The sequence below is a fragment of the Liolophura sinensis genome, chromosome 8 (assembly GCF_032854445.1).
Source record: "Liolophura sinensis isolate JHLJ2023 chromosome 8, CUHK_Ljap_v2, whole genome shotgun sequence".
NCBI classification, from domain to species: Eukaryota; Metazoa; Mollusca; class Polyplacophora; order Chitonida; family Chitonidae; genus Liolophura; species Liolophura sinensis.
The window spans coordinates 44816579-44844073 of NC_088302.1; the positions used below are offsets into that span (position 1 = coordinate 44816579).

At 41.2% G+C, this 27495-nt stretch overlaps 1 protein-coding gene across 1 annotated transcript in view; it reads right to left on the minus strand.

Annotated features, from left to right (window-relative positions):
• Positions 1–7197: 7197 nt before the first annotated feature.
• Positions 7198–27495, minus strand: part of LOC135473576 (nonsense-mediated mRNA decay factor SMG5-like) — a 63734-nt gene continuing 43436 nt past the window's right edge. The window contains exons 21-26 of the mRNA XM_064753433.1: positions 16833–16892; positions 14065–14221; positions 13549–13639; positions 12701–12781; positions 12087–12244; positions 7198–11087 (exon numbers count right to left, since the gene is read on the minus strand). Coding sequence (XP_064609503.1) covers positions 11020–11087; positions 12087–12244; positions 12701–12781; positions 13549–13639; positions 14065–14221; positions 16833–16892 — 615 coding nt within the window. The 3' untranslated portion in view covers positions 7198–11019. The remainder of the gene's footprint in view (positions 11088–12086; positions 12245–12700; positions 12782–13548; positions 13640–14064; positions 14222–16832; positions 16893–27495) is intronic.

Below are 27495 nucleotides of genomic sequence, written 5' to 3' on the forward strand. Positions count from 1 at the left end.
GGAGAGGGGAGGGGGATGCTGCCAGTCAGACGAATATCATTTCTCACATTGCGCAGGCTCTAGTAACAAAAGACATGAAGTGGCGTGTGTCAAGTGTAGCGTTCCATGTGTAGTAGGCCGGAAAATATTGTACGAATCAATTCCACCAATGACCTGCGCCAGTTGGCAACACGTGATCCTCGCAATCAAATGCTTTCCATCTTTATACCTTGGTGCCGCCTTGAAGAGCTCCTTAAGGGTCGGTCTTCATCAGCCAGGAACAATAAAACTACAAGCGCTCAGCTCAGTGAAGCGAGCGGGCTCGAACCATGGACATCCTGAGCGAGTGTGGGCCGAGTGTAGCAGATAATCTCAGACAGGCTGAGTCATCCCGCCAATGACTCTTGTCGGCGGGGCTATGTACGCTCCAATCGCTTGTTTGAGTTTAAAGTGTTGGCAAATCAATATACATAATTACGCTATTTTCAACTCCTCCATGCCGGGTTTCGCCTCCAGTTACAAGTGGCCGTAGTTGTCGAGCGTTATAAATGTGCTGAAAGGGCCTGACAATTGACCGTTCTCTGAAGGCGAAGGGGGCGATGTTCTCGAGCCGGCGAGGCCCACTTCAGCTCACTCGGAACCAAGTGTCCCACATAACTTCGGGCCATTGATCGGCAACCATAGCAAAACCCTTCAAGTGAAAACCTGAAAGTGCTTGCTGAGATGAGGACTGAATACTTCACCTACAATCAGGAGAAGGGGCCTGGAGCAGGCAAGTTTGACAAGCCCGGAAGTAGCCTTTCGCTGTCCCGCAGTGGGCGAGAACCCAAGCTGATAATTGGGTCCTCTCCTCTTTTGTGTCCAATCAAAATGGCCGTCAAATCTGGTTAACGCCAAAGTTTGTTCGAGGATTACCACGTACAAGGGCTGTTTAAAGATAAAGTTTGTTAATATTTCCTGTAATTTGAGTAAAATCCGTCCGTGTATATCGACTTAATGTAACATTATATATAGCACAGTTTTCAACATCAAATAATATCACAGTAGGGTAAAGACTGACTTTCGGAATAAAATGCGATCCGGTAGCATTCCATGGCTTTTTCTTTGTGCATTTTTGAGATGAATAAATAGCATCCTATGCATTCATTAATGAATTTTCCAGTATAAAAGGACTTTATTCTTTCAAACAAGAACCTATGCCAGAGCTTGATATACCTTACATTAGTGTATAAAGAATGTGAATAAGAACGGATGTGTTTAATGTTGATGTAAAGGATTGCTTGACATGTAAAGGTGGTTCCACCAATGTGTAACGTAAACGCATCTCCAACAACTGACCTATAATACTTTGTTTATGAATTCGGTGCACTCCATGTCGGATCAGCGTATGGCTATATAGAGTGGGCCATTAAGTCGTAGCTAACTAAGCGTCATAGTCACAAAGCTCAGCCTTCAAATGTGTCAGGGATTTAGCTCCCTATTGTGAGGTGATATCTGGACATTTCTAACTCTGTATGGCCGACAACATCCGGTCAATTGCCTATAGCCACAGTAGCATTTTCTCTACGAGGTGACTCTTAACAATTACCCCGAATAAAGATCCAATTGTACGAGTTTCGGTTGACATAGGTGTGTGTAATTATCCGCCCTGAATAAGCTTTGAAAATGGCGATATTTGGGGGAGATAAAGCTCAAGACCATTCCGTGTTAACTCATCCGGAAACAAGCTGCAACTCAGCAGCTGGAATGTCAGGATTTTTTATGCATCAGTGGTTTAGTGGTTCGGCGTCTTCGCCTCTTCTGATTGGCCAATGTGAAGCAGTGGGTAGGGACTCCCCGAGGTGTCAATCAACCATGAAAGACGACGTTGTAAGAGCGCGTTCAGGAAGACGTGTTCTTCTTTTAAGAGCCAATCGGGACTTGGCTAAAAAGTTGCACATCGCGACAGGCAGTTAGTTTGTGCGTTAATAGATACAGAGGTATTGGCACGGCGGATCGCGGCCACTCAGCCGTCAAGCCACAATATGTTAAACTATCGGCTGCCAAATAAAAACTCAAACCTTCAATACTAGAGAAAGGTCATTTGTCTACCAAGCACTCATCAAAATTTCCTCCAGCCTTTTGACAATGGGAATCCAGTAAAAGACTGTCTCGAGGGCCTCTTGCACAGCGACTGGTAGTGAGAAGAAGAAAAAGACCGGAAAAGTTTTTGTCCTTGGTTACATTTCTTGACAGGAAGGTTTATGTGCGCTTTTTGTTGCTTTAATGGCGCGGCATGCGTTTGCAACTTTTTACATAGTCTTTGTGGGAATAAAATAAACCACTTGACTATTTTAAGCCAGGAAACAGCTGAATGAAAGGCCGTCTTTTATGTGTGAATAGCGCATAGTTAATAAGAGGAGAAATGGCTCTTGCTGGAGTGAGGTGGGGAAAGAGGGAGGCGTAAGTACGGCCGAGCAAAAAGCCCCTCTTAGCTTAATGACAAGCACATGAAGGCCATGCCAGCTCATGTAGGTGATTAATAATTTTCCGATGGTATTATTTGTTCATTTCCCAACCTTTATACGCTTTGCAACATAGCCAGTCTGCGTCTTTCCTCCGTGCTGCAGGTGAACAAGATATGACGACGCCCCCAAAGGGTACACGGTGGTTAGCCACTGGGTGAGCACACGCCAGCATTTTCACCTGCAACTCGCATGTCACATGCTCAAAATGAAGCCCTCAGACTCGGTCGCGGTGATTCACCATCAACCAACGGTCAACGGTCAGCGTCTTTGTGCCAGTCGTTCACCTTCCCGATAATGACATCGCTAATGTATCATTAGTACCACGTGATCTGTCACGAGGCAGATCTAAATCGGAACGGTAACTACATGGCGGAATAACAAACACTCATTATCAGACGGTAACACTTTCAAACTGCGATGGCGGGTAATGTTTAAATAACATGTGCCTTAACCTTAATCGAGTATAATGCCAACATCTTTGCGCAGGGTAAGTCAGATGTCCGTCAGATATCGTCGTGACGAATTTGTCGCATAAACATTATTCTCCAATGTTAATGTTTTTTTTTTTTTAATCACTATAAGGAATTTACACATATATCAAGAAAAACTATAGCATGGAGAGTAAACGACCAGAGAAGCGATGACAGTGTGATAGTTGGTAAATGGTAACCGGTGAAATCCGGCCTCTCGTCAACGTGGTATACAGCCTACTTCAGACTCTTACTAAATCACCATTCATTCGATGTGACATGCAAAACTTTGTTGAATGAAGAAGAAACATTTTTCTGAGTATACTGGGTGAAAGTTACCGCTGCCGATATACAATCGGTGGATACTGTAGCAATCTTAACGTTCCGCATGGGTAGGCACCGTGACAGTTGTAAATGCCGAGTCAACACTACAATACCATCTGATACGATCAACGCGGACCAGTAGACCAAGATACTTGCACGACACCTCACAAAGGGGAGTCGGTTTACTGATACAATCTCTTGGATAAATATCTATTAAGTAAATTTAACAACGTTCGATACAATGCTGAAAGCCAGTCAGGTCTCCGAATGTCCGCCAAGCAAGAAAATAGGGGTGCAAGTCGTCGGGTACCCCACCCAGTTGCCCGCGGATGAGCGGTTTAAATTTCCTCGATTTTCTTCACGGTTGATTCATCTGGCGCCTTGACAGCGAATTACAAGCCCAATGGATTTATAATGACAAAAATTTGTTCTGGTCTGCTGATCTAAAGACGGTGGTTTAGGCTCAGGGGGTTTCCTGTAGTCACAGTGGTTGGTCGACACTTGGGATTTTTCTGCCTGATAAACTGGGTAAGAAAACAAATCTTCCCTGTTACGGCTTTCCCACGTCTGCTGTCTAAAAATAGCCCATGGGAGGATACCTACAACACTTTCAAACTTTTAGGCCAATGGAATTATGCAAGTAACGAGACCTCGATTATAGCTCTCCGGTTCTCTTGATGACAGCAACTGAGTTTGTCACAGTCACTCATACATGAAGCCGTCTTTATCGTCCACCACAGTAATTATACTATACTACTAGCAGATCAGAAACATCGCTGTACTTCTACTGATATATTAATGGACGTACTCAATCAGCAAGGTAGGTACAATACTGTATCTGCACTCCAAAACTAAGCCGTTAAATTGATAGAATGCTTTGTTCTCGGAGTGAAGACATAAAATGTAATACTTCCGATAAAATAATATACGGTTGAACTAATGATGTATTCTACCATCATCACTCAGAAAACATACTATTGCCGTAAACTTAAGAGATTATTTTTGGGGTGTGCTAAAAGTCAGAATCTACTGGATGGCATTTTATCTCGCTGCGTCAGTTTCCTGGTGTACACAAACATGATCATCAAGTCTTGGCACAATGGCGTCTGCTGGGCCACCTGTGGCTGAAGGAGGTCAACCACAAAAGACCGTGGCACCTGTTTGCCACTTACCTGGCCATTAATCTTAGACAGAAACTTACAACTGACAGACGTTACGTCATCAACACCTGGCCAACACTCGTGACAAGTGACAAGGGGTCCATGAGGACAATGCTATGAGTTGTATGACGGGAGACTGACACTAGACAGTGATACTGACAATGTTCACATCACCATGCACTGGAAGCTGTCGTTTCTGACAAGCAATGAACTCACGAAGAAAGCAAGAACCACCTTCGGCCAAAAATTACGTTAGTTGATTAAGTTTGCAAACAGAAAAAGTTTTGAAAGAAACTGTAATCAGCGTCAGAGACTATATTGATAGAGATTTAATTAAACGAGTTCACGATTGTCAAATCTTGCAATTATGGTCAAGGTAACTGCACAATTAATATGACACGTACCTTCATATTGGTTTGAATTTCTGCTTTGACAGATATACCTACGAGCGTCGTAAGTACCATACTCAGAGCACAAACGTGCACAAGAAGTCAAAACCCCTTCAATCCTTCCGATATTCACATAGAACATAGTAAAATATTCCTGGACATCCTTTTGCTATTTGCATGGGTATAGTAATTCCAACCACAGCTTGCTTGCGTACGGATTGTTGTGGTATATTATAACTGACATTATCATGGCAAGCATATTTGTACACTGACGATTAATGTAATTAGGTTTAACAATTGTACATTATGCACACCTATAGCCTGGTGTAACTAATTGACTCCTATTTTATGTACATGAGCATATACACGTATGTGATGTAGTATAACGGTCATCTGAATTTATTTATTTGATTGGTGTTTGACGCCGTACTCAAGAATATTTCATTTACACGACGGCGGCCAACATTATGGTCGGAGGAAACCGGGTTGAGGCCGGGGGAAGCTCCGGTCTGAAGATACTGACAGACCTTCCCACTTATGGCCGGGGCGTAAGCCAGCATCAGCTGGACTTGAACTCACAGCGACCGCATTGGTGAGATGTATAAATTCGGAATGTATTAAAAGTGATCACAAATACACAGCAATTCGTCTCCAAACCACCTGCAATGCCTAAGCATATGCAATGCGAGAACATGTTTTGTGGATCATATGTTAGGAACAAGTCTTTAACATATAACGACGTATCAAATGCGTATGGACGTCATTCCGTTGATGTGGCGGTAGAAAGCAAAGGCGATGACGATGTGTCCGTATGCGTAGTATTTACGGAAGAAGTGTCATAATAGCACATAAAGTACACACCAGGGTGTAGGTTTCACATTGGGTTAGCGGTTCACAGACTCAGATGACAATCAAGCAGCCTGGGGGAAGCTGGCATATACGTTCCAACTACTACTCTGCATGGCCTGTCACAACCATTACCAAGGCGGTTAATGGGCATGGATAATTAATGAGTCGGAATTAAAACAAGTCCGAGATTATCGAAGGGTACAGGAGATTCCGTGTAGAGCGGGAGGGGAGATACAGCCGGCTTATTCCATCCCTGGAGGAAACTCAACCGTGCAGGGAAAAAACGAGCAGATATCAAAGAAGCTCACATGCTACGCTTGATCGAAACTATGAACTCACGAAGCCGCAAGGCTCGTTGATTTTTATCGGGCTCATGTTCCGCACGACTGACGTTGCGTGAATAATGTACATACACAATTAAAATGTAGCAAGGATGTGTATATGCCATGTTCAGCTACAATGGCTTCGTACATCGACTGGATTGTCTGTTTTCCTCCACACGCTTTGTGATCTCGCACCGTGACCACCAGGGGGCGGGGCAACAGTCACAGTGTAATAGCTTTGCAACCCACCAATCAGATTTCGTCGCTCACGGCCAAGACTAATTAGACCCTATTTGCTATACTCAAAAGTCTCCCTCGACAAGCTTAAACAATTGACAGCCATCTGCTGTTCTGGTCTGTGCTTAACAAACACGGAACGACTTTAAATGGGCGATAAAGTCTAACAGCATGTACAGAACTGGGCCACATGTACGCCACATATCTCGTTTCTCTCAGTGGGTGCCATGCTTCTTTTCCACCCACTATTCCACCCACTTCTATAGCATCCTCTCAGCTAACGCAAAGTCATTAAAACTTTTTCAGTAAAACACGGATAGATGGGTTCATTTGAAACTTCTACAATTTATTTGATGAGCCTTGCGCACAGGATTGTCTATATGTTTAAAACTATGTCATGGATGTCATTAAAGTTATGCTAAATGGGCGTGAACAATTCACGTCATTCTGTGTCAATCACTTCGTGCATATACCAGCTATTCTGTCCAACACGAATGGGGTGGAACCGACTTGGACACATATATGTAATGAATATCTGAAACCCGATTTTTTTTACTTGTCCGCGGCGCTAGCCATATTAATGAAAATAAACACCATGAATGGGGCATCAACGTCACGGGAATCGGAAAAATTAGCTACATATGGCCCAGACTTTGTGGGCACATAATTACATCCCGGCCGGTTGGTGTACAATTGACAGGGATAATAGAGCAACGCTGGGTAGTGTACATGGAGTGGTAGCACCGGGATCACAGCTGATGAAGGTGACACACGTCCTATCCGCCCGTAGGCGCAAGGAGACCTGGGAAGACTGGGGAGCGGGGAATTATACACGGATTCCTGACCTGTCACCCACTGGGCTAACATGCCGCGCGAACGGCAGAATATAAAATTAAGACGCCTATAATGTAACAAAAAAAAAAAAAAAACAAACAAAAAAGAAGAAAATCAAGGCGCAATGAAAGAGTAATGAAAAGTATAATCGTACTAAATTTGTTTGTCAACACAAGTTCAGTTTTAGCCCTACTATTGTTGGACAGATTACAAGTTGTCTCAGACATGGTCGTTGTACACTATCGACAATTCATTAAGAAAACCCACGTCAGTGTGATGTAAATCAAGTCAGGCGCAGAATTATAGTGGATATTCCGCCACAAAGCTGATCAGTAAATATTGTGAAATTATGGTGGTTACTCAATACGTATGATTGATGATTCAACAAAAAACAGTTATTCTGGGGAAAAGAGTCGCAAAAATATACTGAAAAACATGATATAAGATTAAGTGGACGAAAATAACCACCGGTGGAGAATTTACTCAGGGGGTGGTTTCCAGTATTGTCTATGTGCTAGTAAAAAAAGACGGGGCAATGCAGATGCAATCCGCTATAAAGATATCTATTCTAAGCAAAATACTCATCTCGCCGACCAAAGTGGCATAAAAATATCTTGTAAAAACGAAACCAGCTACCTGGGGGCTGGCTTAAATAACTGTGAACACCTGGATGGATAAACCATAACCTCTCGCCACAGTTATCAAGGGTAGCCGGCTCTCTAGATCCCAGATATATCCTCCATCCCTGTTGTGTGGCCAGCTCTAAATGGAATCCTGTATTAGTGGAAACAAAGCCTGCAGAGAGCCCACTGTAATAGTCTTAAAAGAAGCTCCGTTAATTCCATATTGGCGCTTAAGAGATTCTCCCGTAACCAGCCGCAATAAAGCATCTAAGTGGCTGGCTGGAGACGAGAGCGAGATAACGGACGGCAGAATGAAGTAGCCCCCGAGCTCCAGGGAGTCAGGCTGGCAGTCAGACAATAATGGAAAACAATGGCTCCCGCGGGAATTGTTACGTTCTCCAAATCATACTAGCATTCAACAGGAAACCCCGGCCATCTCCGGAATCATACGCAATGCTCAGGTCCCCGAAGCTTTCAGACATGACTTTTACCCGCTAGAGGAGACGAAAGTACAACACTGACAACATATACGACCTGATATAGTGGTATAATTAATCTTAGTTTCTATCCTTCAGGAAGACCTTTTTTCTTCATACCTCATACATATATATGTGATGGCATTAGGTCACATGTGAACAGTGTGATATACCATACAAGCACATGAAAATTCCACAGTTACCATCAATTCTGCACCAAAAGCAGTACGGACATCAGCCAGTTCGTCGTTATAGCAATTATGTGGAGAAGTCTGTTGGAAACTTAACATATGAAAATTCAGCCCATCTTCAAAATGAAACTGCAAAAAATGAGCTTACTTTCAACTTGACACCACTGAAAACTGAGCTTCACTTCAGCATGAGGCTGCTGAAAACTGAGCTCAGCTTCAACATGACAATGCTGAAAGCTGATCTCAACTTCAATATGACACTGCACTGATCAACTGAGCTCAACTTCAACAAGACACTATTTAAGACTTGACTTACATGTAACTTCAACATGACACTCCTGAAAACTGAGCTCAACTTCAACATGACACTGCTTAAGACTTGGCTTACATGTAACTTCAACAAGACACTATTTAAGACTTGGCTTACATGTAACTTCAACATGACACTCCTGAAACTGAGCTCAACTTCAACATGACACTGCTTAAGACTTGGCTTACATGTAACTTCAACATGACACTGCTTAAGACTTGGCTTACATGTAACTTCAACATGACAATGCTTAAGAATTGGCTTACACGTAACTTCAACATGACACTCCTGAAAACTGAGCTCAACTTCAACATGACACTGCTTAAGACTTGGCTTACATGTAACTTCAACATGACACTCCTGAAAACTGAGCTCAACCTCAACATGACAATGCTTAAGACTTGGCTTACATGTAACTTCAACATGACAATGCTGAAAACTACATGCACTGAACTTAAAGATGACAGCAGTGAAGACTGGGCTCAACATCATTATAACTTCCTTCAAAACAAAGATGCTGCAATCTTTATCAGGAAACTTCATTTAAAAGGCAGGTATTTTACCTTGAAATCCACAGCGTGTAAACAATTCAGAACTTCTTGTCAATACAAATTTCATACAACTTTGTCATTCATTTCTACTCACCACTGAGACATGTGCATAAACTGAACATGCCAGAAACATTCTGACCTTTAGGGGTTTTTGCCTTAATAAAATGCAGTTAAATGTTTGAAAAATATTTTGATATACATGTAGTTTTCTGTGGTTTCACTACTGACTCTTACTTCCTTTTTTATGTGTTCGTCATGTCAAAAAGGTAAAGAATCTTTTGAAGAATTCATTTCTGACGGGGATAATGGAAAGCCAATAGCCTGATGATTGAAAGAATTATGTCTTTAAACATATTTATTTTTTAATAAACAAAAGCCTGGTACAATTCTTGTATTAATCATACAAAACCTATGGGCTTGTAAGTCCTTTCCAAATCAGTCTCCGAATTTCCTGGGTAGATGGACAGTCTGTAACTGATGGATGGTCGTGACAGCTTCAGTTCCTAGTTAAGGGGCTAAGGGCTGAGCAATGCACTTACACTAATCGACTATAAATACACGTTACACCTCTCCCGACAGATGATTGGGATCATATTAAACTGGCTTAACTCTAATCCAGGGATTACGTCTCACTTGAGACCAGTCCAACAGCTTGAGGGTTTATTATAGGGAACTGACCACCTGTTCCGCAACATCAGATATAGAGACAGGACTAATAAAATAAAATATAGTGATAACATTGCCAAATTCAGATTTAGTGACAACCTTGCCAACATCAGGTATAGTGACAACATTGCCAAACCAGATTCAATAATGGTACTGCCAACATAAGATATAGTTATACCATTGCAAATTAAGATTTAGAGGTATGATTTCTTGGATCACATTTAGTGATAACAATGCAAACATCAGGCGCAAGGATAACATTGCCAACTTTTCACATTATGTTGTATAATGAGCTTCATACTCTACACGTTTCAGAAAACTAGACTTCGAGTTTCTGGAGTCAAGTTTTGCCTTAGAACAGAACACTATTTATCACTGTGAGAGAGGAGGCCATTATGACTCGTACAGAGTTACCATTACAGGCACAAAACCACATACAGACTGGATAGCAGCTGAATCTTGTTTCACCCTTGTCAGTTATATGGTGTAGGAACCTCCAATAGTAACATGTACCATCAGTGTAAAACAGCTTTCCACAACTGATGCCCTTGAACAAGTCTTCACTGCAGATGATTTCTGTCATTCCCACTGGCAGAAAAGAAATAGGAGATAGTTAACTGTATGATAATACAAATCATGAGACCTTGGGGTTTTCATTCTCTGTGAAGATGTGAAAAATATATCTGTTCCGAGATTGTCAACAACAGCACCACAGGCCGTGGACAGCCAGACCAGTAAGGCAGGTAATGTCCTATGAGAAGCCAATCACAAGCATCAATCAATTTCTCCTGACACCTAAAGGACGTGTCCACCAAGCATCACAATACATGTATCACGCAAATGAAATGTCACAATCTGGCTTTACAGCATCCTCATAGGGTCTGACATTTTCTCTGACAATTTCATGCTTTCCTGTGTTTGGCAGAATGCTTCATTCCAGATCGACGTCCCCTTGTAGGTTTCACGACAAGGTTAAGGCAAAGTCTCTATGCCTTATAGCCCGCCTTCGTTAATGTTACCTGCTTTTGCGGTAAAGTCCTGGTAAGTCAATGACTGGTGGCAAATGCTGTACACCATGCAGATGTTCTAGTGAGACTGTCCAATTCTGTTTGTCTGCTTTTCCACAAATCTCAACCTTTTCCTTCCCAGAACGTCTTCCATTTTTGCTCAAATGCATCCATTGTTTCAATACCGATGCCTGAAAGAAAAATTCACAGCCTTTGTCAATACCAATAACTCCTGTGAACACCAGAAGTCCAAGACTGGGATTGAGCCGTAAACTACTAGCCAAAGGTCACAAATTACCTAGAGAGGTCTAAATTCAACTCACTGTAGCACTACCATCTGAAACAAGGGCATCTGCAAATGCAACAGACAGGAAAAGCTCTAATTATAATGCGTAGAGCTGAAGTCAAGTGTCAAAGTTTGATTGGAGCTGAGGTATTAGCTTTAAGGATGGGGTACAGTGAGAGACGGGGAGGGGGGCTCTCAGGGTACAGTCAAGTACCTACTGTAGCACTTAGTCCTAAGGAGTAGCAGTGCTGTCAGGTTACAGATTACTGCAGACTGAAGAACAACCTTAAGTACCCAGACTTTAGCGTCAAGAGGGCAAACTAAGCTATGGCTTTTAAATAACATCACCACTGTCATTAGCATGTCCACAATCAGTCATGCACATGGCACAACAGGAAAATGTTGATGGTGGAAAATGATTGGGCTATGTTTACGCCAAAGTTGCGTTGTTGTGTTTATTTGGATGATGATTTGGACATAACCAGAAACAAAATTCCATCTATTACTTCAGGTTCTGTGGCAAAAATTCAGGTAAAAAAAAAAGAAAAATATATGCATCTGTGCATTGAACATGATGTCTATAAGTCCACATTTTCACTGGAAAACTCCTAGATGGGCTGCAGTACATGTACTTCCTGGCAGCTGTGAATACTAGGTAGTAGAATGATGTCAACTCATTGAAGAATCTCCTTTTTCACAATGAACATCTGAGAAGTTGGTCAGCAACCAACAAAGGCATCAACATTGTATTTAACTTCCAAATTCTTAACAATTTAATGACTGCTACTAGCAATCTTCATGGGAATGATGCTTATATCTCTACTGACAAATCATATTTTTTCACTGCATGAAAACTCCACAAAGGTTTCACGATCAGAGTACAAAAGTGACAACCCACACTGACCCTGTTGCTTGCACATGGTCAGCAATGGTTTGAGTCTGACCATGTTTTCCAGGCTATTCAATTCGTGAGTGGTCAACACCGTCACCATGGTACTACTGACCAGCTGACCAGTTTGCTGGTTCAAGTACTGACCGCAACTCAACAGCTCATGTAGACACCTACAAAACAAGACCATAAATTAAATGAACAAAGCCAGTACAATAATAAAACTAGACACACGCAATCTACAACAACTAAATGTATGTACAAGAGCCCCGTAAAGAAGAGCAAGTTAATGTCTTCTTTCATACGACCAAGCACACTTACCCACTTTTCAATCTTTCCTGCTGCTTAAGTTGGTGGTTTCCTGTTCTAAGATTTTCCAGGCATGTTACTGAGTTCTTGAAAGGCATGGAATTTAATCGAATTCAGCTGAATTTGATATTCACTCACTAAAGATTGTAGACATGCTTTACAGCAACAAATTTTTGACAACAGGAACTGTTTACACTGTGGCTGCAAACACTTACTGCGCATGAGCCAGGGATGAACCTTGACAAATGGAATTACCACCAAAACTTATTTCTGTATTTCTGAATACAGACTGTGTATAACACTGTATAAACACTACTGACCACACTTCTCTGTTTTCCTTCTTCAGTGTCTTCTTTGGGGGAGGTCCAGCCTTCTCTTTGGCCTTCTGGGCACGGATGTATCTATCACAGGAAAATTACATATAATGCAATTCTTCAACCTTTTTGCATGTTTGCAAGGTGTTTTTTCAAGCATATTTTGAAAAATACTTTGACAATGTAGTTTTGTCTCCAAAATCAAATTAAGAATACTCATAAATTGCACTGAATGTTGCTCTTTCATGAAACTAGAGGATCAGCCTAGTACTAAATGGGTACATTTTAGTTATAGACAAAAAATAACTGTAAATCAACGGACACACTATTTCAAACAGTTTTATTACTGTAATTCTTCAACATTTTCGCATGTTTACAATGTGTTTAATCAACCATAGTCTGAAGGCACTATTCTGTGTTGACTGATAAAATTATATTATTTGTGAAGCCCTGAAAATGGCCAATCCTACCAATGTAGTTTTGGCTCGAAAATCAAATTAAAAATGTGCATAAAAATTACTGAATGCTCATTGAAGCACTGAATGCGAAGGTTGGGGAATTAGGGTATGTCCCAAAACCATGATAAAGTTAATAAAAGCTTGGTGCTGAATGCATAATTGATGTGCAAGGTTATGGAGATAGGAAAACTGAGAATGGGAAGGAGATGGGAAAACACCGCCAGGTACTGAAATTTTTTTAATCAAGCGGGTCTTGAGCATTCACCTTCTGCCACCCAGTGAAAAACAAGATTACCATTTAAAAATGTCAATAAATTTGTTACCTGAGCAAGACTTCAATGTCTCGAAATATTATACTGTTAGTGACAGAACAAGCTTAGAACAAGAATGTTTCACCTGTTGCCTTTGCGCAATTCAACTTCTAGCCACCTGATGACCTCTCTGGCTGCAGCACTCTCTTTCTTGATGAAGTCTAAGGTATCAATGACTAACAGGAAAAAAAATCAAAACTTCTCATTAAATAATTGATTAATTGGGGTTTACAACGCCATCCTGAACAATTTTTCATGTTTGTTTGGTTTATGGGTGGAGGTCAACAGAGCACCTGGAGTGAACAACACTGCCTTTCAACAGGAACATGATAAAATTCCAAACTGAAAAATGCAGCCAAGCAGTGAGAGCTGGATTTGACCATGTGACCACATCAGTCAACAGCCTGACAGTTGCAGCGATCTAGTGGTTTCTCAGCATGGTATGGACCCAATTGAAAAGTGAAGAATGGATGCAATGCAAGAAAACGTTTAAAAAAGTAAGATCCTTACTTGATGGACCATTAGGGAAATCCCAGTTTAATATTTGAAGGTAAGGCACACATGAACAGAGGTTCAACAGACTGAGAAAGAGTGATCTTACCTGAGAGAGGTATGATGATGATACACCTGGCTGACTGAGTGAGGTGTTTAAACACAGGCAGGTGATCACACAGCACCTTGGTGTCAGGAATCAGGTAGGGTGGGAATGAGGGTGTGTTCTCAGATTGCAGGGAGCCCTCCAATTGGCTCACCTCAGCCTGTGAGCCAAACCAGACATAGTTAACACAATTAACTCAAGCAAGATCACAAGCATATGTACCTGTCTGACTTATTTCCATATATTAATGGTAGTTATGTTTATGGATCCGCATTAACAGAATAGAAAATGACATACAGCTGTTCTACATGTAATCAACCACCTGAAATCAAGACAGCCATATGAACTCACGAACTCAAAGGTGAGCCGAATGAAGACAGATTACAATGGAGGTGTACAGAAGAGAAATCCAGCATGAGGCAGACTTAAACTAACAGCCAATATTTTCGGGACAGGCTTGTAGGATATTGTGCCAGACTAGCAAAGTTCATTTTTACTTTATTACCTCATCATTCCGCTTATAAAACACACTGCATCTAGTCATATGGTTGCAAGGAATTTTGTCTTAAGAAAATACAGTAGTAAACTGTAATAGTGTCATGCACATTACATGTACCTTAACACAAACATCTGGAGAAGAAGCCAATAAGAACTGGACTTTAACTCAAATCAGCTACATTGGTGAGAGGCTCATGTGTCACTATGCTACACTATCATATTAACCCCTCTGCACACAACAAAGCATTTTGAATGTGTTATAAAGACTGTAGGTTATTTGAAGGCGCACATGTACTTTAACTGTTTAACTGTTAATTTAACTGTTTCATACTGAGCTTGTGGCATACATGAGCAGGCATATGGTCAGGTTGGACCTGTGGCAATGTAGTGGACAGCAACTTAGTCATTTACTGTACAGGTGCTTAGTTCACTGTACATGTGCTTAGTTCACTGGACATGTACAGGGAACTAAGCACTGTACATGTATAAGGGAAGAGTTCTACTGATCTTAAGTAAAATATTCTGAGGTTTATTTGAAGGGTAGGACCATATCCTTCTGGAACAATATGTTTCAGCACCAAAAGGAATACTTCATTTAACATTTAACTGCCTCTAAAAGTGAACTTTTTGGGGGCAAATATTAGGTCATTCACCATATGTGCAGTACCCACAGGTAGAGACCATGACACTGAGAGTCTGGCAAAAAGTTCTGTCTTTATACCCTGCCTCCTTTGGCTGTGCTCACGCTGACAATATTGGTATAGTACTGAAGTTCTTATTTTAATAGATATGCTTGGTACTGAGACAAATGCCTCCTTATAGTCCACTGCCCAGAAGGCATGCTCTGTGGCGGACACGATTGTGCAAAAGCGACACTGCTGATGCTCCCTGTGCAGTCGTTTCAGCAAAAGGGCAAATTAATAAATTTTAGAGACTTCCAATTATCTAGCTTTCCTCCTGACTCTTTACAAAAAATGTAAGGCCAATTTCTGACCTATAGTGGACTCCTGTTGAAATATCTATTAAATAAATTATACATCAGCATCCAAATAATTCCACAAATTACAAAAATTGTTGTCCCCAATGCCCTATTACCGAGACCCTGACAAAATGGCAGGGAAATAATTGGGCGACAAGTTAGCCAGGAACTGTAGACTGGTGGAGTTTTTATAAGACGGCTCTAGCCACAGTCTTGAACAACCAGTCACTCAGGACGCTAACAATCAGAAAGGAAATGAAATATTGATTTCTGCTGTATTTATAGCCCCATACTCTGCCATAACATAAGCACAATGGTGGACTGAAATCTCTATCAGGGGGATAGCTTTGGTATTTACAGGCTTTGCTCATTTTTTGCAGCATGCTGGAAACGTACAAAAGGGAAATTGGGCCGGATCTCTAAACCCCTCAGTTGATTCCCTGCCAGACATATCGCAGTAATAGTATTATCTAATTGGAAATGGGGAGGAAATATATTCCATTGCTAAAGCCATCCATCTGACTGTCAAAACGGCTGTTCTCAGAAGTGAGCTTTCATCTTTGAGGACCTGGCCGCCCTGCAGGGACAGAATGACAGCCTGGTCTGTCCGCATCGTATCCCCGGTCTGTGTATCAACCACATAGAATAATAGATGATTCACCAGGTTATCATTCAGCACTGCCTGGTTATAATCAATTCATTACTCTCACCACGGATAACCAGTTCCCAAAATATCTAGGTGCCTTTTTTATTTCAGTTTCAAATCACTGTTAATATACATGCTGGTTCAATTATTTATTTCTTTTTTTTTTTTTTTTTTGGAGAAGAAGTTTTGTTACAAAGCTGAAAGAGATGAAAGGGTTTAAAATAGTTCAACCAAGACAACTTAATTTCCTGCCTGCACTAAGGACTATATCATTAAAAATGAAATCACAATAGCGGGCATTTATAACACATACAATATTTTAACAGTAATTACTCACTTCTCCCCTCATACACAGTTTCCTTTTGTAGAAATTATGTATTTCTTTTTTTATATCATGATATATAACTGCAGCAGATGAAATAACTATAAAGTCAAAACTATATAGTGAATGCAGAGTGCATCTTGGGACATTTAGACAAAATCCAAATACTGATACATATCGTACTGAAGCTCTTTATGAGCAGCCTAACATTTGACCATACATCACCTACTCGGAAAATGTCAGGATATCCTGAGTTGTAAAAAAGCCAAACAGCATGACCACAAGCGTGACATGAACAAGCGTGTTATGTTAATTACAACTCTCACCTGTAAACGAAGCTGGGCCATATCTCTCATCAGCTGATTCCTGCGGGTTTCTTCACGTACCTGTAACAATAGTCGTCAGTGTAAAACAGACAGGGTAAGACTGTGTAAGACTGGGTAAGACTGGATAAGACTGTGCAAGACTGTGTAAGACTGGGGAAGACTGTGTGAGACTGGGTGAGACTGTGTGAGACTGGGTAAGACTGTGTAAAACTTTAATAAACATCCTCAATCACTCTCCACTTGTTGTATCTAGCAATGCTATACATATTGACGATTCATTTATAATTGCAGAGTGCAGCAACTCAGGTAAACAACTTAAAGCAAAACTGATATCAATGCACAAACTGCACTTGATGTGAAGTTTTGTCTTACACAAAAAGGTTCAGAATTGAGATGAGTATTCATCTCTAAGGTGACATTATCTACATGTATGCTGTGATGTGAGGTTTTGTCTGTAAGCTAAGGTGTATCTGTGCTGTGAGGTTTTATCTGTGAGGTGAACTTTGGGGACAGAGATATCTGGTCTGGTCATTGACCTCAATTCTAGCATAGCCACACTCCACAGGTACTTCCTGGCATCCTCAACCTCTGTCCTCAAGCCTGGCTGGCTAAAAACCAGCCAAAACACAACAAATAGACCATAAATGTCAGGCTTTCTAGCTTCTGAGACATGCCATTCTGTTCGCCAGACACATTGGCTTTCAACAGCAGATTAATGGAGGGTCCTGCAGGGACAAGAGCCCATTTCAATGGCATGGGCTTATTGTATTACCATAGTCACTGGAATTATCACTCTACAAGAAGACTAAACCAGGGCTTACACTGGAGTGTATCATGCACAGACCTGAAATCTGTCCCAAACTCCTAACAAGCATGGGATGACTATTCTCATGGCACTTTTACTTCCTACAGTACTTTCCATAGCCTCATCCTGTTTCTACTTTACCAAACCAAAAATTATCTCAAGCTCAAATGATAACTGAAAAAAGCAGGCAAAAAAAAAAACAAAAAAAACCCAGCCCGGAAAATGAAATATTTGGAAGCATTTAGTCCATTCAAGCATACCACCATGAACTCAGGACTGAGGTCAACATCAGTATCAACTGAAGGGAAGGACATGACCCCGGGATCACAAAGTGATCTAAGACTTAAGTCAAAATTTCACATCACTCTAAAATTATTATCTCTGATGTATCAAAGTCAAAATATTGCTTAACAACATAAATTCTGGGTAGGTTATTGCACAACAAATTTCAGCTAAAATAACATTAAAGAACACACAAAATTAAATGATTAAAATTTTGACTTCGATCGCTTTGTGTTCCCGAAGCCAGGCGTCTGCTTATGGAAACTGGCTGCAACTTGTTATTGATGGAAGTAAAATAGTCAGGCCTAAAAGAGTTTGCAAGATATCTCTGGTGACCAGACATCAGGCTTATCACTTCAGAGCCACACCAGCTATATGCCAAAAGGTTATGAAGACACTGGTTGCAAGATTTCCACCTTCGCCATATCAAAGGGCTGTCAATGCAGAGTGTGTAAGATTTTGACATTGGTCATACCTATTAAAGGGTTATCATTGTCATACACTGGCCATACCAGAGTCGTCATTACAGAGTGTACAAAACAATGTTGAAGAAAATGGGAACTGTGATGGGTACATGGTGATGGTCCCTGGTTCCGTAACAGTTCTTATAGGTCAAGACAGACAGGAGTTTCCATATAGAGAAACCTGAAGAGCTTTCTATGTAAGAACTACTCTGGCATTATTAAAAGGTGACAGGAAAGTATGTATCGGATCAGGGAATTAAAGAGTACATGTCACAAGACAATCCTTGTCCATACAAAACAATTTACAGTCATTGTCCCCAGGCTTTCTTTTCCACAAGGTATGTAATTAACATCATGTTTCTCCCACTTTCATCTGTTTACAGAGGCACCTTCCATAATGTTACTGTAGCCAGGTCAGAGCTTCAATCAGTGGCAGAAGCTGAGCTTATTACAGGCAAATGGAACGGAAACAAGTCAGACTTGCAGATGAATCCCGCAGATAGAGTCAATATGTTTGAAGAGAACACCATTCTGTACACTGGACAACTGACTGCTGTTTCAATAAAAGTCTCAATCTGGTGTTAGTGGAAAGCCGAGAGAAAATTCCGTCTGAACAGATCTATCGCCCGCAGCTGGTAGAATAATGGGTTAACTGGTTTAAAAAATATCAAAACAGGCCGCCTTTGATGTTCAGTTACTGGCTACAGCTAACAGACAGAAGTGATGTGTTTGTATGTACAGCCTGGGATATTCATTACCCACCAGTGTGCTGCTTGTTATGACTGTAACATGGAATCTAACTGACAGACAAATTCATGATGATTAGGGCCTCTGAGTCATATGTTCATGTAACTGACAGACAAATTCATGATGATTAAGGCCTCAGAGTCATAGGTCCATCTAACTGACAGATAAATTCACGATGATTAAGGCCACTGAGTCATAGGTTCATCTAACTGACAGATAAATTCATGATGATTAGGGCCTCCGAGTCATACGTTCATGTAACTGACAGACAAATTCATGATGATTAAGGCCTCAGAGTCATAGGGTCATCTAACTGATGGACAAATTCATGATGTTTAGGGCCACCAAGTCATAGGTTCAAGTAACTGACTGACAAATTCATGATGATTAAGGCCTCAGAGTCATAGGTTCATGTTTTTTTTTTTTTTTTTTTTTTTTGATTGGTGTTTTACGCCGTACTCAAGATTATTTCACTTATACGACGGCGGCCAGCATTATGGTGGGTGGAAACCGGGCAGAGCCCGGGGGAAACCCACGACCATCCGCAGGTTGCTGGCAGACCTTCCCACGTACGGCCGGAGAGGAAGGCAGCATGAGCTGGTCTTGAACTCACAGCGACCGCATTGGTGAGAGGCTTCTGGGTCATTACGCTGCGCTAGCGCGCTAACCGACTGAGCCACGGAGGCCCCCATAGGTTCATGTAACTGACAGACAAATTCATGACGATTAAGTCCACTGAGTCATAGGTTCATCTAACTGACAGATAAATTCATGATGATTAGGGCCTCAGAGTCATACGTTCATGTAACTGACAGACAAATTCATGATGATTAAGGCCTTCGAGTCATACGTTCATGTAACTGACAGACAAATTCATGATGATTAAGGCCACTGAGTCATAGGTTCATCTAACCAACAGACAAATTCATGATGATTAGGGCCTCCGAGTCATAGGGTCATCTAACTGATGGACAAATTCATGATGTTTAGGGCCACCAAGTCATAGGTTCAAATAACTGACTGACAAATTCATGATGATTAAGGCCTCCAAGTCATAGGTTCATCGAACAGACAGACAAATTCATGATGATTAAGGCCTCCGAGTCATAGGTTCATCTAACTGACTGACAAATTCATGATGATTAAGGCCTCTGAGTCATAGAGTCATCTAATTGACAGATAAATTCTTGATCATTAAGGCCTCAGAGTCATAGGTCCATCTAACTGACAGACAAATTCATGATGATTAGGGCCTCCGAGTAATAGGTTCATGTAACTGACAGACAAATTCATGATGATTAAGGCCTCCGAGTCATAGGTTCATGTAACTGACAGACAAATTCATGATGATTAAGGCCTTCGAGTCATAGGTTCATGTAACTGACAGACAAATTCATGATGATTAAGGCCTTTGAGTCATAGGTACATGTAACTGACAGACAAAATTTTTTTTTTACATCTTTAATACTTAAGAATATTATGGTGTGAGGAAACTTGGCAGAGCCCGAGGAAAATCCATGACAACCTGCAGGTTGCTGACAGACCTCCCACATACAACCTCAGAGGAAACCAGCATGAACTGGGCTTGAGCAGGTTCAAGATACACATTATGGACCTACAGACACAAATCATGTACCAACTGCAACTAAAAAATAGTGCTTAAAGGCTAGAAGAATTGCTTCACATCTCCATCTCAACCACTGGATAACCAGGCATGTAGCATTTCTAGCAATCACTGCCCCCTAATTCTTTTAATTTTTCATGACAAGATATTACTAGTGCTGAAAGCAGAACATTACATTTCTTTCACAGCTTTTTGGAGAAGTGAAGAAAGAATTAGACGGTGTAACCATGTGAGAAAAAAGAAACTTAATATTTCTTCTACAGTTCCATGTATATTTGCTAAAAAAAAAGCAGACGAGGTGTCCAAAAATTAGAACAAATAGGGTAGTTGTCTAGATAAGGATTAAAATTACTATTTTGATAAACCGAACTGAAAAACACAGGTTTTTGTGGAGATCCCAGCATAAGCTTTGAAATTTATGAGGGCTATATTTTCCAGAACCACCCTTCCCTCTTGGTCAACTGGCAAATCAAGGAATCCAATCTTGTAATATGCTACTCCTGAGAGTTAGGTATAATCACTGAGTTTCTCATTACAAACAAGCTGGCAAGACATGTACACAGGAAAATAATGGGGCAATCAAAGAGTTAACTGATCTCACAGCAACAGCCATTAAATCCCACACTTGAAAATGTTCTAAGCCTTGACGCTGAAATATTTTCCACATTCATGAACTATTTTATATTGGTTGGCAAGTTTCTGCTAACTGATGTATCAAAACGCTCAAAGTAAAATGTCAATAAGTACAAAAAACTGTTAGTCCAGTTTGGAAAATCTATGTGCAAAATGAAGAAATTATGGAGCCACTGGGCTCAGCTTTGTCACTGTACTACAATCCCAGAGACAATTACCATCCCGTCTCTAAGCTGTCTGCATACACAGGTCTCAAGTCTCTTCCCGTAAATGTCACGGGTGGGGGGTGATGTTAACCCCCTCCACACGTTTTCTCAGAGTGGTGCCCTGGTTCATGTGTGTGAGCAAGTACAGTGTGGAGTGATATTATCCCATCTGTTCCACTTTGTGGTGCCCTGGGTCATGTGTGTGAGTAAGTACAGTGTGGAGTGATATTATCCCATCTGTTCCACTGAGTGGTGCCCTGGGTCATGTGTGTGTGAGTAAGTACAATGTGGAGTGATATTATCCCATCTGTTCCACGTTGTGGTGCCCTGGGTCATGTGTGTGAGTAAGTACAATGTGGAGTGATATTATCCCATCTGTTCCAATGAGTGGTGCCCTGGGTCATGTGTGTGAGTAAGTACAGTGTGGAGTGATATTATCCCATCTGTTCCACGTTGTGGTGCTCTGGGTCATGTGTGTGAGTAAGTACAGTGTGGAGTGATATTATCCCTTCTGTTCCACTGAGTGGTACCCTGGGTCATGTGTGTGTGAGTAAGTACAATGTGGAGTGATATTATCCCTTCTGTTCCACTGAGTGGTGCCCTGGGTCATGTGTGTGAGTAAGTACAGTGTGGAGTGATATTATCTCATCTGTTCCACTGAGTGGTGCCCTGGGTCATGTGTGTGTGAGTAAGTACAATGTGGAGTGATATTATCCCTTCTGTTCCACTGAGTGGTGCCCTGGGTCATGTGTGTGAGTAAGTACAGTGTGGAGTGATATTATCCCATCTGTTCCACGTTGTGGTGCCCTGGGTCATGTGTGTGTGAGTAAGTACAATGTGGAGTGATATTATCCCTTCTGTTCCACTGAGTGGTGCCCTGGGTCATGTGTGTGAGTAAGTACAGTGTGGAGTGATATTATCCCATCTGTTCCACTGAGTGGTGCCCTGGGTCATGTGTGTGAGTAAGTACAATGTGGAGTGATATTATCCCATCTGTTCCACTGAGTGGTGCCCTGGGTCATGTGTGAGTAAGTACAGTGTGGAGTGATATTATCCCATCTGTTCCACGTTGTGGTGCCCTGGGTCATGTGTGTGAGTAAGTACAGTGTGGAGTGATATTATCCCATCTGTTCGACTTTGTGGTGCCCTGGGTCACATGTGTGAGTAAGTACAGTGTGGAGTGATATTATCCCATCTGTTCCACTGAGTGGTGCCCTGGGTCATGTGTGTGAGTAAGTACAGTGTGGAGTGATATTATCCCATCTGTTCCACTGAGTGGTACCCTGGGTCATGTGTGTGAGTAAGTACAGTGTGGAGTGATATTATCCCATCTGTTCCACTGAGTGGTGCCCTGGGTCGTGTGTGTGAGTAAGTACAGTGTGGAGTGATATTATCCCATCTGTTCCACATTGTGGTGCCCTGGGTCTTGTGTGTGTGAGTAAGTACAATGTGGAGTGATATTATCCCATCTGTTCCACTGAGTGGTACCCTGGGTCGTGTGTGTGAGTAAGTACAGTGTGGAGTGATATTATCCCATCTGTTCCACTTTGTGGTGCCCCGGGTCACATGTGTGAGTAAGTACAGTGTGAAGTGATATTATCCTATCTGTTCCACTCGGGGTTGCTATTCTATTCCATCTATACGTATTGCCCTAAGATATCAGTACTGACAACAGCGGTAACGAGCACCTCATATGGCTCTGTTGTATTGCATCTGCATGTAGTACAATCTGATAGTACTGAGATTGTGTACAGTACTATGTGATAGTACTGACATTAGATGCAATCCACATCTCATATGCTTCTGTTTTGTCGCATCTGTATGTATTAACATGTGATATCAGTGCTGACAACAGAGGTAATCCACACTTCATACACTTCTGTTTTATCGCATCTATATGTATTGACATGTGATATCAGTACTGACAACAGTGGTAATCCACACCTCATACGCTTCTGTTTTATCGCATCTGTATGTATTGACATGTGATATCAGTACTGACAACAGAGGTAATGCACACCTCATACGCTTCTGTTTTATCGCATCTGTATGTATTGACATGTGATATCAGTACTGACAACAGAGGTAATGCACACTTCATACGCTTCTGTTTTATCGCATCTGTATGTATTAACATGTGATAACAGTGCTGACAACAGAGGTAATCCACACCTCATACGCTTCTGTTTTATCGCATCTGTATGTATTAACATGTGATAACAGTGCTGACAACAGAGGTAATCCACACCTCATACGCTTCTGTTTTATCGCATCTGTATGTATTAACATGTGATAACAGTGCTGACAACAGAGGTAATCCACACCTCATACGCTTCTGTTTTATCGCATCTGTATGTATTAACATGTGATAACAGTGCTGACAACAGAGGTAATCCACACCTCATACGCTTCTGTTTTATCGCATCTGTATGTATTAACATGTGATAACAGTGCTGACAACAGTGGTAATCCACACCTCATACGCTTCTGTTTTATCGCATCTGTATGTATTAACATGTGATATCAGTACTGACAACAGAGGTAATCCACACCTCATACGCTTCTGTTTTATCGCATCTGTATGTATTAACATGTGATAACAGTGCTGACAACAGAGGTAATCCACACCTCATACGCTTCTGTTTTATCGCATCTGTATGTATTAACATGTGATAACAGTGCTGACAACAGAGGTAATCCACACCTCATACGCTTCTGTTTTATCGCATCTGTATGTATTAACATGTGATAACAGTGCTGACAACAGAGGTAATCCACACCTCATACGCTTCTGTTTTATCGCATCTGTATGTATTAACATGTGATAACAGTGCTGACAACAGAGGTAATCCACACCTCATACGCTTCTGTTTTATCGCATCTGTATGTATTAACATGTGATAACAGTGCTGACAACAGAGGTAATCCACACCTCATACGCTTCTGTTTTATCGCATCTGTATGTATTAACATGTGATAACAGTGCTGACAACAGAGGTAATCCACACTTCATACGCTTCTGTTTTATCGCATCTGTATGTATTAACATGTGATAACAGTGCTGACAACAGAGGTAATCCACACCTCATATCCCATGGAATATCAGTACTGAGAACAAAGCTTATCCAAGCTTCACTAACACAATGTAGCTTTGTTCAATCCTTCCTATATCTACATTTATTGCCATGTGATATCTGTACTCTGAACTAAGATAACCCACACCAACGTGATGATGTTGTATCCCATGATCTCCATGGACAAATGTGACTGCTGGAAACCAACGTTTACCCAGCACTTAAAATCCCTTTATTACACAGTTATGTCATCAGCTGAGAGGTGAAGGGAACAAGCCAGGATAAATGCTCGATTGTGGTTTTACCTGAGCCTTAAGCTGACGACACAGTGAGATGGGGAGGGAAGGGGAGCCAGGTGTTGTACAGGGTAGTGTGAAACACAATATACCTGTTTGCTAAAACACAGAACTCATCTTAGCATGCACTTAACTCATCGCCTTACACCATTACATCCCTAATTACAAGTATGTCCACACAGTTACTTACACACCTCATAAAAAACCCCAGCCAGTCCATCACACTGCCAACATGAGAAACTGGTTAAAACAGCTCTAGTGGTCTCCCTATCAACCCTTGATACTACTCCAAGGCTAATGAGTCTTAACTTAGAACAAAACAAATCCCCCAAACTACAGCAGTGTTTCTCTAAATGACTACCACATAACCAAAGCTTAACCTGCCACACACAGACTTTTCAATTGGAAAGAAAAATACCAATGACAATTTTTATCACATACTGATGTTTTAATGTATAAACATGGATATAATATTGACAGTAAGTGGTGAAATGTTCATGTAATTAATCCCTGGGTCTCCTAACAGCAGAGTGTAAATATCAACTTTTTTATATGCATGAACTATTTACCTCACTAGGTTAATTCTCGGAGATGACTACAGTCAGTTTTATCGATCAAGGAAACCAGAAGCGCCCAGAGAATTAAAGGCACCCGCCATTGGCAAGTTAATGATGAACTTTCCCAAGTCTTTTGCACAAATTTTCACTTGTACAAAGAGTGAAAGTACATGCAAACGTTTCATACTGGTAGACAGCCATACGACCATTGTCAAGGGATATCTAACACAACTTTCTGTTAGATGATGTGTAGACAGCCATACAAGCATTGTTAAGTGATATCTAATACAACTTCATGTAAGATGACGTAGAGAGCCATATGACCATTGTCAAGGGATATCTAACACAACTTCCTGTTAGATGATGTGTAGACAGCCATACAAGCATTGTTAAGTGATATCTAATACAACTTCATGTAAGATGACGTAGAGAGCCATATGACCATTGTCAAGTGATATCTAACACAACTTCCTATTAGATGATGTAGACAGCCATATGAGCATTGTTAAGTGATATCTTATACAACTTCATATAAGATGACGTAGAGAGCCATATGACCACTGTCAAGTGATATCTAACACAACTTCATGTAAGATGACGTAGACAGCCATACAAGCACTGTTAAGTGATATCTAACACAACTTCATGTAACATGACGTAGACAGTCATACAAGCACTGTTAAGTGATATCCAACACAACTTCATGTAAGGTGACGCAGGCAGTCATACAAGCACTGTTAAGTGATATCCAACACAACTTCATGTAAGGTGACGTAGGCAGTCATACAAGCACTGTTAAGTGATATCTAACACAACTTCATGTTAGATGACGTAGACAGCCATACAAGCACTGTTAAGTGATATCCAACACAACTTCATTTAAGGTGACGTAGGCAGTCATACAAGCACTGTTAAGTGATATCTAACACAACTTCATGTAAGGTGACGTAGGCAGCCATAGGTGATACCCAGCACAGTATCATGTATATTGATCACAACTTTATTACCACCAAAGACCCCTAGAGGACAGAGCCAGGGTAAAGTTTATTTTTCACCCACAAACCACCTTGTAAAAGTGAAATATTTCTGAGCTTATGAAAATAAGAATTACAAGATTGCACCTACACGTGTGTGTAATGCATACAGGAATGTCCTTCAGTACGAAAGAAGAATTAGTGTTCTTATCAGTATGGTTTGAGGTGAATACAAGATAATGCTTGCTCTGAGCACAAGAAAATACACCTACATGTATGTGACAAAGTATATGAGAATCAAATTTAAAAAGTTTTTCTGACCATTTTGCATGGTTAGAAACCTCTGGCTCTGTCACAAATGACAATTGTACTGTGGTTAAAACTAGTCTAGTGCAATGTGACAGACGAATGATAGGTGTGCAGGATTTATGATCAGTCGCTCGTCTAAGCTGGCAATTTTTTGTCGGATCACATTTTCTGGCAGGGCAGATTTGCCGTCCGCTTTGTCAGACATCACAAGAGGTGAGGTGAGCAGGGTGCTACATAAAGCTGTGATTATCAGCTACACCTTATCCTACACCTTTGATCTACTTGAGAGAGACTCTCAAAGGTAAGTTATGCTGTGACTAATTGCTTCTCTGCCCTGGCTCTGTTACAAGAACTACCCCACCCCCAGTAACCTGTCCCCTAAAACTCACACTCTCTCTCACATATACCTGCTCTACGCTCTGCCTTCTCACAAACACATCACTTTAACCCTGAATATATTACACTGTGGAGCAAAAGTCTGTGTTGTTTCATGAGCGATCACATTCAAGCAGTCCATAATGGCAGAGTAGGTAGAATAGGTCACATCTGAGCACATTTCCTATCTACAGCACTCCATCAATTAGGCCCTTGCCAATTGGTTCAGAGTCTACAAAAGTCCCTATTGTAATTGCCTCAATAAAGCCTGGCCCATTTTTCAGACCACAGAACAACATAGTAGGGCAGTAATAAGG